The 17,917-nt window shown below is 40.9% G+C and overlaps 1 protein-coding gene across 1 annotated transcript in view; it reads left to right on the forward strand.

Annotated features, from left to right (window-relative positions):
- cdkal1 (CDK5 regulatory subunit associated protein 1-like 1) overlaps positions 1 to 17,917 on the forward strand; it is a 355,999-nt gene that overhangs the window by 216,439 nt on the left and 121,643 nt on the right. The window contains exon 10 of the mRNA XM_015949107.3: positions 11,743 to 11,888. Coding sequence (XP_015804593.1) covers positions 11,743 to 11,888 — 146 coding nt within the window. The remainder of the gene's footprint in view (positions 1 to 11,742; positions 11,889 to 17,917) is intronic.

Here is a 17,917-nt window from a genome sequence, read left to right on the forward strand (position 1 = left end):
AGTATGGTTGAAAATCATGCTAGTGCAGGGGTCAGAGTAGGAATTAACAGGAATTCTTATTGACATACACCTCCGATATGTTTTCTGTCATTTTTGTCACCTTTACTTTCACTGAGTTTTGAAAAAAGCATCAACGAGACAAACGTGTGTTTGGACAGATGGACGGGCCTTGTATTGTCATTGTGCGATAAATAACAGAATTGTTTTCTGAACAGCTAAGATGGTAAGTAGATGTAGCTACTATACACAGGAAAACCACCCTTCTGGCCATCAGGAAGTGTTCTTTATTTAGATGACATGACAAAATAAGAGTGTGTTTGCAAGTTGGTATGTGACAAAAGGATGTTTTTAATCATTTGCTTCATTAATCAAAGTAAAAATATTAGTGTAAATAATTTCACAGTCCTAAAACATGCAGGATATACAGAAATGGTGCGGAACTGCTTTGTTTTTATTCCATTACTTTCCATTGTATCATCAAAATATGTTAAATTAGAGATGTCATCAGCTGCTTGTTGAGCAGGACTCTGACAGCGTTTTTTTTCTCTGCCAAATTCATTGCCTCATCGTTCAGTCATTGAAAGTTGCCACAAGTTCTTGTTTCTGTTTCTGAAGGAACATTATTAATTCATCAGCTTTTACAAATCTTCCATCATGTTAAAATTACAGTTTTTTTTTAAAAGAAGCCATTGATCTGGAAAGGTGGACGTGTGGGAGTAATATGAAGGAGTGTTGTCCTCCTTCCAGGTTGTTTGGAGCCAAATAATCTTTAATCTCCTTATTTTTCTTTTTATGTATTTTATGGGTATCTGATATGAGAATAAAGATAAATAGCTAATCTAGTTAAGATTGATCCTTTTTAGCTGAGCTGAATTCATGAAGATAAAAATAATTGTGGGTTCATATGAAAAAGATATAAGGAGACAAAAAAATGGACCCTTCCTCCCCCTCAAAAAATAATTATAACTTAATAAAAACAGCAAAACTCATCTTGATTAGATTTTTTTGCCACTCGATATATCTTTCTACTTCATCTTCTCTTTCTGAAACCACTTGTGGAAGTGATATCCTGGGATTGCTGCTGGGATTTCTGACATGATATTCATATCAGTGTGTCCTGTGTAAATACTGGATAGTAGAGTGCCGGTTAGACAGAAGCACAAGGATGATAGATGGTGTGTGTGAATGGAAGTCCTCCCCTTATAGATTAATCCTGAGCTGTAATCAGAAGTGCCCTGCTCCTCACACCACAAGTGATCTGGTAAAGGCCAGTCTGTCCTTGCAACACAAACACACAACAATCACCTCAAGTCTGAATGCTTAGTCTTACTGATCATAGAGAAGATAAAACAGAAAGCTACCTCTGTGACCTGAGTGCTTTTCTTTGGCCTTGATAGAAGATGCCAAGTAAAGATTGAACACCACCACGACGTATAGAGCCATACCATGGGTGGTCTTTGTATGGTTAGGGTGAGGTCATCCGGCGGATATTAAGAATAATAGTAGATGTAGTGTGAGAGATCAATGATTATTTTAAGCATCTATAAAACTTGAGTAGCAAGGTGGAGATCTTTGGCACCTACTGATCACATGGGTCCACCATTTTGGATGGCTAAAGCATTGTAAACCGTGAGCGAAACAAGTGATGAACAAAACTGAGATTGTTTTTTGTTGTTGTCATTGTTTGTTGCGATGGTTAGCATGGCTGCAACAAGTTCAAGCCCATCTCAGTTATCGAAAGTAGTGAATGACCGGAGTATTGAACAGAGAGGAGAAGTGGCGACTGAGGTTGTTTGTTTTTGCTAGTTTAGCCTGGTTTCTACTGGTTCCAGCCCAGCTCACTCGTGGGAAGGTTTAGTACATCTAGGTGGGGCTCATAGACAGCAGTATTTACAAAAGTTAAGCTTACAAACATTAGCTTCTCCCTGTTGCTGTTCACCGATGTAAACAAGTTGCCGACTTTGCCATAATTCGCCCCTCTGGATTTCTAACATTATGTGATGAACAGCGTTTCACTTTATACTGGAGCTGATAGAAAAAAAACTTTAAAAGTCTGGATCCCTACCGGTTTTTGTCGCAGGCAGGGTCACCAGGGCAACACAAGATGGCTCATAACAGCAACGCTCATCATGCTAAATAATAAACATCATTTTCACACTCGTAATCCTAAAAGTAAACAATATTTTTATAATAAAAAATGATGTCATAATTCACTACAGTGGTCGGCACTGCATGCCTTCCATGGTGAAATATAGGATTATTAATACGAAATAAGTAAGATAAACACATCACGTTTATCATTTCAGGTCCATCACAGTCAGTCTTCCTGATGAAATACATAAACGTTAATCTTACCCAGCAATTGTATTCGCTGTAATCTGTAAATACTTTGAGGGCTGCTAGTCTGTTTGATTGCTGCGGTTCATCTTTGTTTCCTATCTCCATCAAAGTTATTTTAAAGAAGACACGTTGAGTTTACACCCTCGTCTGTTAGAGCAGCCACCTGCACAGCAAACTAGCATTTTTCCGTTAAATCAACGAAACAAAAGCAGCATAAGGCTACAAACTGGCTTGTTTCGACTAGCTTCAATGAAATTTCTACATGTGTAAACATCTGTAATTGCTAAGGTGGTGGTCCCATGAGCGGTGTGACAGCATGTGCAAAGGGTCAGTAGTGGCACCGTATCAAGCTTACTACACTAGTGAGGCTTTGGATGTGTCCAAATTCAGAGGTAGCATCCTTATAAGGACCCGACCTATCCATCTACATGGGACGGGTTATTCCTCAGCCGCTCAGACCGGAAGTGTTCAGCTGTTAATTTGGATGGTCTAGCTTCAGATTTTTACTTCCCATCCCCCCCCACCCCCCACCCCCCACCCCCACCCCCAATTACCTCGGTGTACTCATGTCACCTAGCAACCAAGTAATGTTTCAGTCCTAAGTACATATCACAGCAGGTTCCCTCAAAGTTCCCAGATGTGTTCTTGCTTCAGTGCATCCTTATGCGGACATTAACGTTTCCCATAATACATTGTGTCGCAAACTGTTATATTCTGAGCAGCAGAGGAGGAAGCTCATAGCTGTGATTTTAGTCAGAAATAGACCTAAAGAAGTATAAAGTTGTCTGTTATTGTAAATCGTGTGTGACTTGTATAGTTTGCTGTGTGCATTTAAGTTTTTTTTTTTAGACTATTCACCTCAACTTGCTAATGAGCTAACTCAGTATCAAAATAAAAGCAGACAGTGTTCATTAAAATAGTTCTGTTTTCATGAAAAGGACACTTTTTGCAGTGGGAATAACTGGTATTTTGTCAGTTTTGATCAAAAGTTGACCGAATGTTGTACAAATAATATGTATTTATTGTTATTTTGTTATGCCAGTTTGTTTTGTTGCCATGATCCAATGGAGTATGGTTCTGCTCCAAATACCATCCTCGTTCTGCAATTCTCTGGTAGAACACACTATCTGCTGTACTTGCCCAGAAGATACTTGTCAAGTACACAAGAAAGAACTAGCATACTTTTACAGTATTATGTTAGCCTAGCATGGTCCAGTAGAGCAAAGCTTCATCGTGACATGATCAAGAGAACCATCCCAGGGCAGGACTTGGTACAGTCATGGGTGTATGTTGGTAGTGTTGTTGTGGTACGTGTGATAAATGTAATGAAGACACAGTTCGGCATCTTCTGGATGCAGAAAGCTACAGGAAAAGAACCCCATTTGGTGAGTTAGCATGACCAAAGTGAGGTTTTCAGCCATGAGCTGTTTTTCTTTTGTGACCAAAATCTTTGCTAAACGACAAGCCAACACTGGACTCTTGTTATTATATCAAGGAATTTTCTTAGTTTTTGCCCAGCTTTACTCACAGCTTCCACTCGCTTTTCATTTCACTCAGTTTGGATCCATCTAAAGCTAAACAAAGAACTTTTCTCCCTCCAGCCTTTGTTCAAAGGATCCAAGCACAGCTTCTATCTCCTGCATCTTCTGTGACCAGCACATAGTTAACATCAGTCAAATAGTACTTTTTAAATGAGTGAATTACGACATGCTAATCGTTCCTTTTCATTTGGTCAAACACTCATTGGCAGTTTTGTGGCTGTGGACTCTTCACACACTCTGGCTTTAAAATGCAATAATAAATCATCTGTGCTGAGGAAAGAAGAGCGTAATTAATCGCTGGCATGAGTATAAAATCACCTCCAAAAACATTTCACATAAAAGAATTTCTCTTTTATATGTTTTTTCTTGCTGTCACCCACTTGCAGCAGCCTGATTTCTGTCACCAATCAAGCTCCATTTTCTAACCAAATTAATTCTTTCTAATTTGGAGCTTCCTGCGGTCAACCCCCTGTGGCGATGCTACTGAGCTGTGTCTGCATGTGTGTTCGTGTGTGCATATGCTGTAGTGTCTCTGTGTGAAAGAGAGAACGTGTAACAATAGATCTTAATTGAGAAAATGGACTGCAATCAGCATATTCTTGCAGGGAATCATTAAATTATTCTCTCCTCCCCTCTCTTTTTTCTTCTTCTTTTTCTCTTTCTGGTGGTGATTAGCATGGTGATGATAGCATCTTGAATATGTCCATCACACGAAATGTAACATCTGCGATCTCTCCAGTCATTTCAAAATGGAAATAATGAAGGAATGAAAAAAAACAGAAGAAATAAATTATTCTGATTTAAAGTGTGAAGGCTGAGACGAAAGATTGGCTCTCTCCACTACTGTTAATCTTTCTAGTCTTTAGCATTGACCAGTATACTAAAAGATAAAATCATAAATATGTATAGCTTGTTGATTGGTTTATTGTTAAAACTATTGGTTCAATTGTCTCTTTGCAAATGGGATTTTTACTTGAGTATCATTTTTAGGTTATAATCACATTTTTGTTCTGTATTTGGTTTTATTATGAGCCAATATGCGAGGTGAGGCCCCCCTCAGAGAAGGGTTTTGCCCGCTTCAATGGCGTTCGCCCTCTTCCACCTGGGCCTCCTCCACCCACAGCCTCACTGAACCAGCACTGACCATCAGCGAGGAGGAGGTCACCACCATCCTGCGCTGCATCAACCCCTACAAGAGCTCTGGCCCCGATGCGCTCCATGGCAGTGTTCTGAAAGAATGCTCCACCCAGCTAGGTGGGGTACTCACCAGACTCTGCCGGCTCCTTCTGGACTTTGTCTGCGTTCCAGAGCAATGGAAAGACTCTATGATAATTCCGATCCCCAAGAAAGCTCATGCAAAAGAACTGGGGGTTTTTAGACCCTTACATCAGTTCTGTGCACATGCATGGAAAGGGTAGTGGGAGGACACTTAGGGCTGGGCGATATGACGATTTTAGACCGTTTTACCATCTACACATCTGACGGTCTGTCGTTTTTGAGAGACCGTTTTATCACGATTCACAGCTCTGCTGTTGAATTTCTGCCTCTGAATGAAAAGGGAACTTACCTCAGGCGAATGACACGCCTTTGTTTGACCCTTAACCAATCAGAGTGAGTCATAGTAATATATTAATGCCCCGCTTGTTTTCACCTGTGTGTGAACAAACATGGCTTCGCGGCGGCTGAGCAACACCGAGGTTTTCGTTCCGAAGAGGAACGCAGGGTTTCCTTAGCGCGCGGCGCTAACAACTTAGTGACGTGACATGTCTCGGAGAAAGCGTAAAAACACGTTGGACGCTTCTTAAGCAGAGCACGACGTCGCCTCGGCTCGTTCACCCTCTGCCGAGCCGGTGTCGGTACCGGACTGAGCTCGGTCACTGGGTCGATGGAGCTGCCCCGTGACTGCCTGATGGAAAACCAGCGGGTTTCATCACACTCGTAGTTTCTTGTTTTTGCTGGGGACCTCTGTATTTTACCGCTCCCTCCTGCAGTCTTCCTCTATTACAATTTAAAATGATTCTGTAAACTCCGTGTATCAATAGAAACAATCTCTGCCTCTGCCAGCTGCAGTAAATGTAGTCTCCAAATAATAAGAGGTGCATTCATCTGTGTATCTCCTTTGATCCGCATTAGTGATATTTTCAGCACCAGAACAGTGAAGCAAAGAAAGATTCCTGAGTTTGTTAGTAATTTTATTTATTAGGTGCATCTAACCTGTTCTATTTTTCTCTGAAATGAGATCAAATCAGTGCTTCTATGGGTTGTCTCCAATCTGCACTGGAAAATTTTACTTTATTTAGAGACTTGTTGCAGAAAATATTCAGAATGCGCAGTTATTTGCTACCACAAGCGATCTCTGGTCCAGCCGCACATCAGAGCCGTATTTGAGCTTAACTATCCACTACATGAGCAACTGGGAGCTACATAGTATTTTGAACAAGTTAATGTTTGCACAATACGTTTGCAATTGACATGTTTGCACTTTAAATATGTTTACGATTTTAATTTATGTTAAGTTACTTGAAAAACGAGAAAAACTGATTTTTGTAATTGTTTCTCTCAGGGCTTTTATTATCTCTGGTGTGAGTTTAAAATATAAGTGTGTTAGCACTGTGCTGATTATCCCTAATATGAATAAATGTTTATTTATTCAATGTTTCTCTTCTTTAATACGCAATTGAAGTTATGCTATTCATGGATAAAAAAATCGTGATAAAATATTGGAAAAATCGTGATATTCTATTTTTGCCATATCGCCCAGCCCTAAGGACACTTGACAAAATTTATCTCAGACCAGCTGGATCCCCTACAATTTGCTTACAAGGCAAAACGTGGTGTAGAAGATGCAAGTCTCACACTTCTAAATGCTGTCACTAAACACATGGACTCTACACAACCATCCACAACAATCTTAATCATGGATTTTTCTTCTGCGTTTAATACAGTAGACACCAGCATTTTGCTGGAACAGCTTTCAGATCTCCATCTCCACACAACGCTGCTTTTATGGATCCACAACTGTTTGAAAGACAGTGCACAACAAGTATTTTTAAGAGGATTTAAATCCACAAAAAGTGTCATTAGCATTGGACTGCCACAAGGCTGTGTTTTGTCTCCAGCGCTTTTCTCAGTCTACACAAACAACATCCAGTGCCATAGTGAGAGAATGGCCCTGTACAAGTATGCAGACGACTTGGCACTGGTGGCATCAGTGAAGACATCAGAGTACCTGTCTAAATATCAGCAGGCAGTCAGCAATCTGGTCCAGACATTTGGAGACTTTCACCTGGGGCTCAATATCTCAAAAACTAAAGAAATGTGCTGTGGGGCAGTCAGTGAGGCAGACACATCCCTGTTCAAACCCCTCAGCATACAGGGTCAGCCTGTGGAGCAGGTTCAGTCATTCCTGTATCTGGGAACAGAAATTGATGACCACCTGTCCTTTGCAAATCACAGCAACGGTGTCTACAAGAAAGCGCTGCAAAGACTCCACCTGCTAGGGAAGCTTAGAGCACTCAATGTGAACAAGGACATCCTAACAATTGTATATAAATCACTGATTGAATCCATTCTAACTGTCAATATTACAGCTTGGTATAACTTTCTTACAGTTAAAAACAAAACACAACTCTCTCGCATTGTTAAATTAGGCAGCAAAATTACAGGCTCACCTCAGATCCCACTTTCTGTTCTTCACGAGCGAGCAGTGCACAGGAAGGCTACCCTGATCAGTGCAGACTTATCCCATCCATTGAACCCACATTTTCAGTTACTTCCATCAGGAAGGAGGTACAGGGTTCCATTGGCCAAGAAAGGTGTCTAAGAAATCATTTGTTCCCACTGAGATTACAATTTTGAATTCTTAAAGTTTTTTTTACGATGATAACATTCTAATACCTTTTAATTGTATTTGTGTGAATGCAATATGGATTGTATTGTAAGGTGAGCCATGTCAAAGGTGAATTTCTGCCTCAATTTGAGGTGGACAATAAAGTTTATCTATCATCTATATCTATCTATCTATCTATCTATCTATCTATCTATCTATCTATCTATCTATCTATCTATCTATCTATCTATCTATCTATCATCTATCTATCTATCTATCTATCTATCTATCTATCTATCTATCTATCTATCTATCTATCTATCATCTATCTATCTATCTATCTATCTATCTATCTATCTATCTATCTATCTATCTATCTATCTATCTATCTATCTATCATCTATCTATCTATCTATCTATCTATCTATCTATCATCTATCTATCTATCTATCTATCTATCTATCTATCTATCTATCTATCTATCTATCTATCTATCTATCTATCTATCTATCTATCATCTATCTATCTATCTATCTATCTATCTATCTATCTATCTATCTATCTATCTATCTATCTATCTATCTATCATCTAATCTATCTATAATCTAATCTAATCTATCAGGACGCCACTACACTCTCCAGAAAGTTTCTTAATCCAACAAATTTAAAAAACCTTCTTCAATGTTGAGCAAATGGTTAGCTGCCCTGCTCTTCGTACTCATCAAATTTGTATTTTCTGATTTTTAATATCTCACGACAGTCCCCTGCACCTTTGCTACACGTCAGAATTTCCTTGACAATCCTTCTTTGCATGCCTAAGATTGCAATCATTTCTTTTTTAGTCACTGCTGCAATCCTTCCGTTTGATGCATTTTTCAAACAGAAAGTGTAAGTGGGGTAAAACTGTGGGATTGGGGTGACTTGCACTTTAACTGTGGAGTTTGCCGCATCTAAAACAGAACCAAATCCTACCTTTAGTGGCGCAGCGACGCACTTCCACAATTTATTCCAAACCACAGACTGTAATTTCTTGTATTTGCTGCGGAGACGTGCCTCTGCTGTAATGCACCATAGACACACCTGAATTCCTAAAATTCAAGTCAACCAGTACTCGCAGTACCCCTCGACATGCGTCCTCTCCACCCGGGACCCTGATGATGCTGCTACCATCATTTACAGCCACTACGACTTTGTTATGAAAGCATCATTTATGCTCAAAACCAAGACAATCACCATCCTGGCATCTTGTTCTTAACCCCGTACCGTTTTTTATTTTTACCATCATATGGAAGTACTTGCATTTATACATCTAAGGCCTTCAGCAGACCTTATGTGTAGGGGCAGATTGTTCTGTGTTTGTATTTTTAACAGAATCGATCTCTTTACCTTAAACTGTAAACAACATAGCCATTAAAGTACTTTCTGTATTGAAGAAACTCCAGAACAAAGCATTTAGTGAAAACACAGAGATAGCTCGGGGGCTGAAGTCTTCACTGAGTTAATTATAGATTTAATGTATTTTTCTTTTTTCCCTTCCATCATTTTGCTTTCAAATGGGGACCCGTGTGCCTCAACAGCAGCTATCAACTTGTCAGACATGAGAGCCTCTACAGGAACAACCTTGGCTCCTGGGACTTCACATCTACTGGGTGCACAATGAACTCCCAGAGCTGCTTTTCTTTGATTTTAGCAATCTAAAAAAGATAAGTGAAAAGAGAGGGAAGGAGGTATTATTGAATGTCTGTAGGGAAAAGAGTGCACAAAGAGACAGGAATGTTAATGAAAGCTTCATTTTATTCAGTGAGCGAACAGACACTCGTGTTATTCTTCCTCGTTATGTGTTTCAATTACCTTTACAAGGTATTTCATAATTATCAGTTTTTAGACAGAACTTGGTATGAAAGCCCTTCACTGACGGGCTATTGTAATTGTTTTCACTCATTCATTGAACTTTAAATGGATACTTTGCGATTTTTTCATATTTTTAAATCATTTTCTTGACCCAGCATGTGCTAAAATGACCGTTTACAGGGTTAATGAAAGGCCACCCAGCCCCTGTCGCCCCCTGTGGCCAGAATACTGCATTAGTAACTTCAGACTGGTGGGCCACTCTGTTGGGACCTAGAAAAAATGAAGCTGATATACCTGGTGCTGCATTCCGCTTCCAGCATGTGTTTTGCATGTTTTAGATCATCAACACAACGGATTTGATTAATTCAGTGATGAACCGCTGCTGTAGACACTAATGAAGGCTGGGAGACGTTTCAGATGTTAGATTAAGGTGTTAAAAAAACAAACACACAGCGAGGAGATAGGTTTAGCTTTCAGTTCTACAAACAAACACTAGGGAGTGCTAGAAGCAAGCCTAAACTACCTAGTTCTTGCTGAAGGGGAACCAGTTAATGCTAGAAGTCATGAGACTGTAGAAGCTGCCTTCTACTGTATCATCGCCACAAACGAACCATCAAACGGTACCGTACGTACGATAACAACAATGCTGCAGCACAGCTTATTTGGTACGTACCAGATAAGCTGTGCTGCAGCATTGTTGTTGTCCATTCTTTCACCCTTTGTGCATATCCAGTTTTAACTCTGCCTGCTTCACTCCCGCCAGCATTTGTTTACTATTTGCGTTGCTTTAAGCTAACCGAAAGAATGCTGACATGAAAGTGTGCATGTCGCCACCTACCAGAGGTGTGGACTCGAGTCAGACTCGAGTAATTATTTTAATGGCTTCTGACTTGACTTGGTAAAATATATAAACACTTACAACTTGACTCGGACTTCAACGCCAGTGACTTGCGACTTGAATCGGCTTGCATCTGTTGACTTGATGATGACTTGAGCATATTTGATATTTTAGCACAAAAGTGGCCTGACATGGACAAAAATCATAACACATTCTTCGTTTTGGGTTTGATTTACTGCTAAACGCAGCAGCACTTAGTTTATAATCAGTCTCAGTTGCACTTTCTGCTTGTTTGAGCAAATAAATGAAGCTTTAAGAAACTATTTCTGGAATTTATTATCATCGTTATTAAATGGAAGTTGGACAGATGACTTGATTATGACTTGAAAATTCAAGGTTAAGGACTTTGACTTGACTTGGACTTGGTTGTCTTCTACTTGGACTTGACTCAAGACTTGACTGGAAAGACTTGTGACTTACTTGTGACTTTCAAAGCAGTGACTTGGTCACACCTCAGCCACATACCATACCAGAGTGAAACGAACTTCATTTATTTTATTTTATTTTTTATTTTTATTTTATTTTTATTTTTATTTTTTATTTTCTATTTTTTATTTTATTTTAGCTGTTTTAGGTGATTCAAATGCGGTTTTATCAAGTTTTATCAAGTTTTTATTTTTAATATAGGGCTAGTTTAATTTTATGTATCATGTGTTTTATTTATCTTTGCTGTTTTCTTTCTAGTCAATTGTTTTAATGTACTTTCTGTACAGCACTTTGTTCCTGTGCTGGGTCTTGTAAAGTGCTTTATAAATAAACTGGATTGGATTGGATTGGATTTGAGAGTTTGGTTTTCTAACTGGGATAAAGGCTCCCAGTTTATTATAAACGTCCTGACTGTCAGATCAGTTATGGAATTTAAGTGGAGTTAGTGTAAGACAGCCAGGGAGGACACCAATTTTAAAAGCAAATAATAAAAAAAACTACTACATTCAGTATAAATGCACACTGAAGAGGCATACAATGGTCAATTAGTCCTTTGAACCACCGATCCAAGCAACACCTGGGCTGGAGTATTTGTATGAAGTAAGATTCATTTATTAGTTTCTAGATGTATCGGTGACTATTATAGGTTTTTATTCTTTCAGTGGAAAAACTAACAAATGAACCCACAGCGATCTACAGTTATATCTACCCCAAAAATAGTTCTTCTGCTTTCATACGTTTCAGCCTCATAAATGCCCAACATTGTGGCTTTTACTGAATTTTCCTTACAATCCTTTTTTAACCATACCTATGAGTACATTCCTCACCTGTCTCGTCTTCCCTTTGTGTTTACCCAGGAGATGGCCAAGGTTCTGAATCACCCCCGCGTCTATGCGTTTCTCCATGTCCCTGTGCAATCTGCCTCAGACAGCGTATTGATGGACATGAAGAGAGAATACTGTATTGATGACTTTAAAAGAGTGGTGGACTTCCTCAAAGAGAGGTAAGCCTGGATCTGAACTGCTGATTTATTTTTACAACAGCTGACTTTTGCCTGAGATTTTGCCTCAGCAACTGCCACTGCTGCACCCCGCTTGTCTTTCTCGTACCTGTCTGCTGCCTCTGGAGACCCACAGACCAGCCACGCCCTGTAGGCCTCCTTCTTCAGCCTGACGGCTCCCGGAACCTCTGGTGTCCACCAGCGAGTATGGGGTTTGCCACCACGACTGGCACCGGTCACCTTGCGACCACAGCTAGCAACAGCCGCCTCAACAGTCGCAGAGTGGAACAAGGCCCACTCGGAGTCGATATCCCCCACTGCTCACGGGACGCGGTCAAAGCTCTGCCGTAGGTGGAAGTTGAAGACCGTCTTGACAGGTTCTTCTGCCAAGCGTTCCCATCAGACCCTCATAATGTATTTGGGTCTGCCAGGTCTACGCGGCATCTTCCCCTGCCATCTGATCCAACTCACCACCAGGTGGTGATCAGTTGACAGCTCCGCTCCTCTCTTCACTCGGGTGTCCAAAACATACGGCCGCAGGTCCGATGATACGACTACAGCAGTAGCAGTTGCCAAGGAAAACTCTCGGGCGTGGGAGGAGTTTGGTGAGGCCACGGAGAAAGACTATCGATCAGCGCCAAAGAGGTTCTGGCAAACTGTCCGGCGCCTCAGGAGAGGGAGGTAGCAACTCGCTCACACTGTTTACAGTGGGGATAGGGAGCTGCTGACGTCAACTGGGGCCATAGTCGGGCGGTGGAAGGAATACTTTGAGGAGCTCCTCAGTCCCACCTACGCGCATTCCCAGGTGGAGCCAGAGCCCGGAGACCTGGGGATGGACTGTCCAATCACTGGGGCAGAAGTTGCTGAAGTAGTCAAACAACTACACAGCGGCGGAACCCCGGGGGCGGATGAGTTTCGTCCTGGGTATCTCAAGGCAATGGATGTGGTAGGGCTGTCGTGGTTGACACGTCTCTGCAACATTGCGTGGCCATCGGGGGCAGTTCCTGTGGAGTGGCAGACCGGGGTGGTGGTCCCCATCTTTAAGAAGGGTGACCTGAGGGTGTGTTCCAACTATAGGGGGATTACACTCCTCAGCCTACTCAGGTCTACTCCAAGGTACTGGAGAGGAGGGTCCGAGTGATAGTTGAATCTCAGATTGAGGAGGAGCAATGTGGTTTTCGTCCTGGCTGTGGAACTGTGGACCAGCTCTATACCCTTGCAAGGGTGATGGAGGGGGCATGGGAGTTTGCCCAACCAATCCACATGTGCTTTGTGGATTTGGAGAAGGCTTATGACCGTGTCCCCAGGGGCACCCTGTGGGGTCGCTCCAGGAGTATGGGATGGGTGGCTTTCTGTTAAGGGCCATTCAGTCCCTTTACCAGAGGAGCGTGAGTTTGGTCTGCATAGCCGGTAGTAAGTCGGACCTGTTCCCGGTGAGGGTTGGACTCCGCCAGGGCTGCCCTTTGTCACTAGTTCTGTTCATTACCTTTATGGACAGAATTTCTAGGCGCAGCCGTGGTGTGGAGTGTGCCGAATTTGGTGGCAGGATAATCTCGTCTCGGCTTTTTGCGGATGATGTGGTCCTCCTAGCTTCATCCAGCTTTGACCTTCAGCTCTTGCTGGGTAGGTTCGTGGCCGAGTGTGAAGCGGCTGGGATGAGTATCAGCACCTCCAAATCTGACACCATGGTTCTCGACCGGAAAAGGGTGGCTTGCCAACTCTGGGTTGGGAGAGAGGTCATACTTCAAGTGGAGGAGTTTAAGTATCTCGGGGGTCTTGTTCACGAGTGAGGGTAGGAGGGATCGGGAGATCAACAGGTGGATTGGTCTCGCGTCTGCAGTGATGCGGGCGCTGAGCCGATCTGTCGTGGTGAAGAGGGAGCTGAGCCAGAAAGCCAGGCTCTCGATTTAACGGTCGATCTACGTCCCAATCCTCACCTATGGTCATGAATTTTGGGTAATGACCTAAAGAACGAGATCGCAAATACAAGCAGACGAAATGAGTTTCCTTCGTAGGGTGGCCGGGCTCAGCCTTAGAGATAGGATGAGGAGCTCGGACATTCAGGAGGGACTCGGAGTAGAACCGCTGCTCCTCCGGATCGAAAGGAGTCAGTTGAGGTGGTATGGGTATCTGGTCAGGATGCCTTCTGGACGCCTCCCTGGGGAGATGTTTCGGGCATGTCCTGCCTGCTGGAGGCCCCCGGGTCGACCCAGGACACGTTGGAGAGGTTACATCTCCAATCTGGTCCGGGAATGCCTTGGGGTCCTGCCGGAGGAGCTGATGGAGGTGGCTGGGGAGAGGACGGTCTGGAGCTCCCTAGTTGGGATGCTGCCCCCGCGACCCGGACCCAGATAAGCGAAGGAAAACGACGACGACAACAGCTGACTTCTCCCAGTTTTCTCACTTAATCTAGATTTTCACAGATAAACATAATCAAATGCTTGTCTTTGTTACTTGATCCAGATTTAAATACTGCTGCAGTGTTTCTTCATGGTAAGAATGTAAGTGTTTTCCATAAACTCTCCAAAAGGAGCATGATTTCACCTCAGTTTATCTGCTTGGTTACATCTAGAAAGCGATAGATGTTGATGGACGTGTAATTTATCCTGTCAACTGTTGAGAAGTGTTGAAACATGCCTGCCAAAGACAGCTTCCCAGATGGCTTAGTGCTGCAAACCATCTGGTGCATCAGGTTAGCGGTAAGGTGACTATCTTACTTGATTATGCTGCAAACTGTGAAAACAAACATCTATCTTCTCTTAGCTGCTACAAATGCAAGTTAGTCCATGCAAGCATCTTTTTATTTTCATTTAAAATGTAATAACGGAGAGCTGGAGTGTTGTTAAACCCTCATCCCTGAGATACTTCAGGTTTAAATATTGTTTTTCCCTCCAACATGTATGCATTTACCAACACTTAAGTCTCTGACATGAAAGTTAAATTAATGAACTCCTGATTTGGAATAAAAATGGTCATTTACTGCTCAGCATTAACCTCTGATGCTGCCGTCAAGATGGAAACACAATCTTCTGTGTAATAGATAATCTGTTATGGAATAATTATTCATGGCAGAGCGTTTTCAAGTGGTAAATAAATAAAAAACGGGTCTTTGATAAACCGCTTTAAAGGAATTCATATGAAAATGAGTTTGTGTCACATTTCAGTCTTAAATCTCTTGGTATTATGTTGGATTTAGAGGAGGCGTGTTTACATCTGCAGTGTAAAAACATGGTTGTTAGCAGGATGAAAACCACATTTTCAGTAGAAGTCAAGAAACAAACATGCTTTTTTTAGATTAGTTTATTATATAATGCTTTGAGGAGAGTGTGAGCACTAATTTGCATTACTGCCCTGTTAACATCTACTCAGTATTCAGACCTTTACTGAACAAAGTAGCTCCTGTAATAATTGATCAGATCTATTTGCTCTAGAAATCAATAGATCTGATCTAAGAGTGTAAACAGACACAAACTAAGCCTTATTTTCTGTCTGGTCACAGGAAGTCACATGAAGAAAAAACATGGATAGAGCGCTGCTTTTCTAGCATCAGACTCAGAACATGTGTTGCTAGGAGAACACACATATATCTATACAGAATAAAACAAGACGCTCCGTGTGTTCTGACATGTTTCCATCAGAACCCCAGTTTGAGCCATCATAGCTCTTCTGTTAAATCAAGCATTTCACATGCAAACCCCTTTGTTTAAAAACAAACTGAACATTTTTAACTAGTATTTTTTTCATTCTCATACAAATATTTTTTCAACACAACACATTTAGAAAGCTCAGGCTTGAAGACAACCACACACACACACACACACACAGATAAAACTGTTTATTTTATTAATTGTTTGGAAGAACTTTTAGACTACTTAAACCCTTCAGTCATTTTTTCTCCAATTTAATTCCCTCTGTACTTTTTCCAAGGAAAAGAAACCGTTCAGTGTTTAATCCCACTGTTCCTTGTTTTTACTATTTGGACTAATTCCCATTTCTTGAACGTGACGTTATTCCATTAAAGTCATCCCATCTCCATCCACAAAAGAAACGCCATTAAATGTACTTTGAGTTACAGAGTTTTGGTTATTATATCATCATTGTTTGGTGCTGTGAATAATTCTAACAGTCAGTTCAACAATCATTTAAATGAAATTGGTTCATCTGCCCTTGTGCGCTAATACGACTGTATTTCTCACTCCTCTTTGATGAATCAAAATCACATTATGATGTGCAGTCTTTAGTGATGTGTGGTGAAAATCCTTTCACGGTGGGATAAGGCTGTAATGGTGTGTGTGTGTGAACGTGGTCAGAGGATTTTCCGCAGCTGTTTTATAGTTTGCTTTAATATCTGGGCAGGATTAAGTGTGTTTTGAACCATTGGGGCCAAAGATAAAACACTTGGAAATGAATAGTGATTTTCCTGTGAGTTGGGGTTTGGTCCGGTATTTGTTTGCGTGTGTGTGTGCGCATGTGTGTGTGTGCTGAGTGGTAGAATCCACCCAAACTAATGCAAGCCATTAGCCATAGAGCCAAGAATGGCTTTAATCCTTTAATTCTGTCAATAACATCCTTTATGCTGCCATTTCTTTGGTGATAAAACACAGAATTAGGAGGCATAATAAGGTGGATTTCCACAAGTTATTAAAGCTGCTATAGCAAATCTACAGAACAAGCTAGGTTTTGACTGCAGACATGGTCACGGGACACTCACCTCTCTCCTTGGGTATCTGCACTGGGACGCTTCTGCCAGAACTGGAAACGAGATAGCTCTAAACACCAGTCGTTGTTTTCTAGGTCCAAATGTCTTGTTGTTCTTGACTTGAATTGGTGTTTTTCTTTGTGGGACTCTAGTTTGTCCTAAAGATGAAGTGGTAGCAACCAGCTGTTTCTCCTTCTCTGATTGAGCGGAGAACATCTCATGCCATTGGTGTTCTGTTGCTAAATACGTGAGTGTGTAATGTGTGAAGGACCAAGGGAAGGGCGGTGGTCTGGTTTGCTTTTGGTCCAAAACTTGTTATTGGCAGATGAATTTAAGCAAATACAGCAGAAGCACATTCTTTTTCTTTAAATCTCCACAATATATATATATATATATATATATATATATATATATATATATATATATATATATATATATATATATATATATATATATATGTATGTATGTATGTATATATGTATGTATATATATATATATATATATAGCTGCATTTGTTTATCAGCCTGTTGGTTTGTGTCCTGAAGTCATTTAATTACTGAGTGAAGGAGCCTTCCTGCCTGCATTACCTGAGTGTGTCAATAAGTCTAGCATTGTGAAGCCGCTCCTCTTAAACAGCAGGAAACAAGCAGAGACGAATCATATATATATATATGTATGTGTATATATATATATATATATATATATATATATATATAGTTATACAATGTTATAACGTTGTTAAGATGCATGAAAAAAAAAGGCTTGTCTCTAATTGTTTTCCAAATTTGCTATTGCAGCTTTAATCTCTGTAATGTGAATAACTTTTTGACCTGTAACAAGAATTATACCACGTCATTTGTTTACCATCTTCCTCAGCCTCCATTCATTTATCTACTAAACATATTAATACAATAATTGTGACAATAAACAGCAGGGTTTGGGTCCGCTGCGTAGCGCCTTGCAGCGGCGTAATGTAGTCCCGAGTTTAAATGGCTCCTGTAGTTCCTTCAGGTCACTTATTATTAAAGTCATCAAGAAAAACTGGAACTAATATTAAATAATTTTCACGACATTTTCACACAAAATGGTAGCCATTACCATTCACTTACATTGTCTACGCTAAGCTAAAGCCAATGGATTACTGCTAGATTAGGAGAATGACTGAGCTGGTTAGGGTTCTTATCTAACTTTAGGGAATATGGCAACAGACTAAAATTCACTTAACATCCCTTTAAGCTGTAATACTGGTGCTAATGTGTTTTATACAGCTGTAAAAGTATTTTAGTTCTAAGGGACCATAATTAGATAGAATTCTAGTCAGTTTTTGTCAGGG

Source organism: Nothobranchius furzeri, chromosome 5 (assembly GCF_043380555.1).
Source record: "Nothobranchius furzeri strain GRZ-AD chromosome 5, NfurGRZ-RIMD1, whole genome shotgun sequence".
NCBI classification, from domain to species: Eukaryota; Metazoa; Chordata; class Actinopteri; order Cyprinodontiformes; family Nothobranchiidae; genus Nothobranchius; species Nothobranchius furzeri.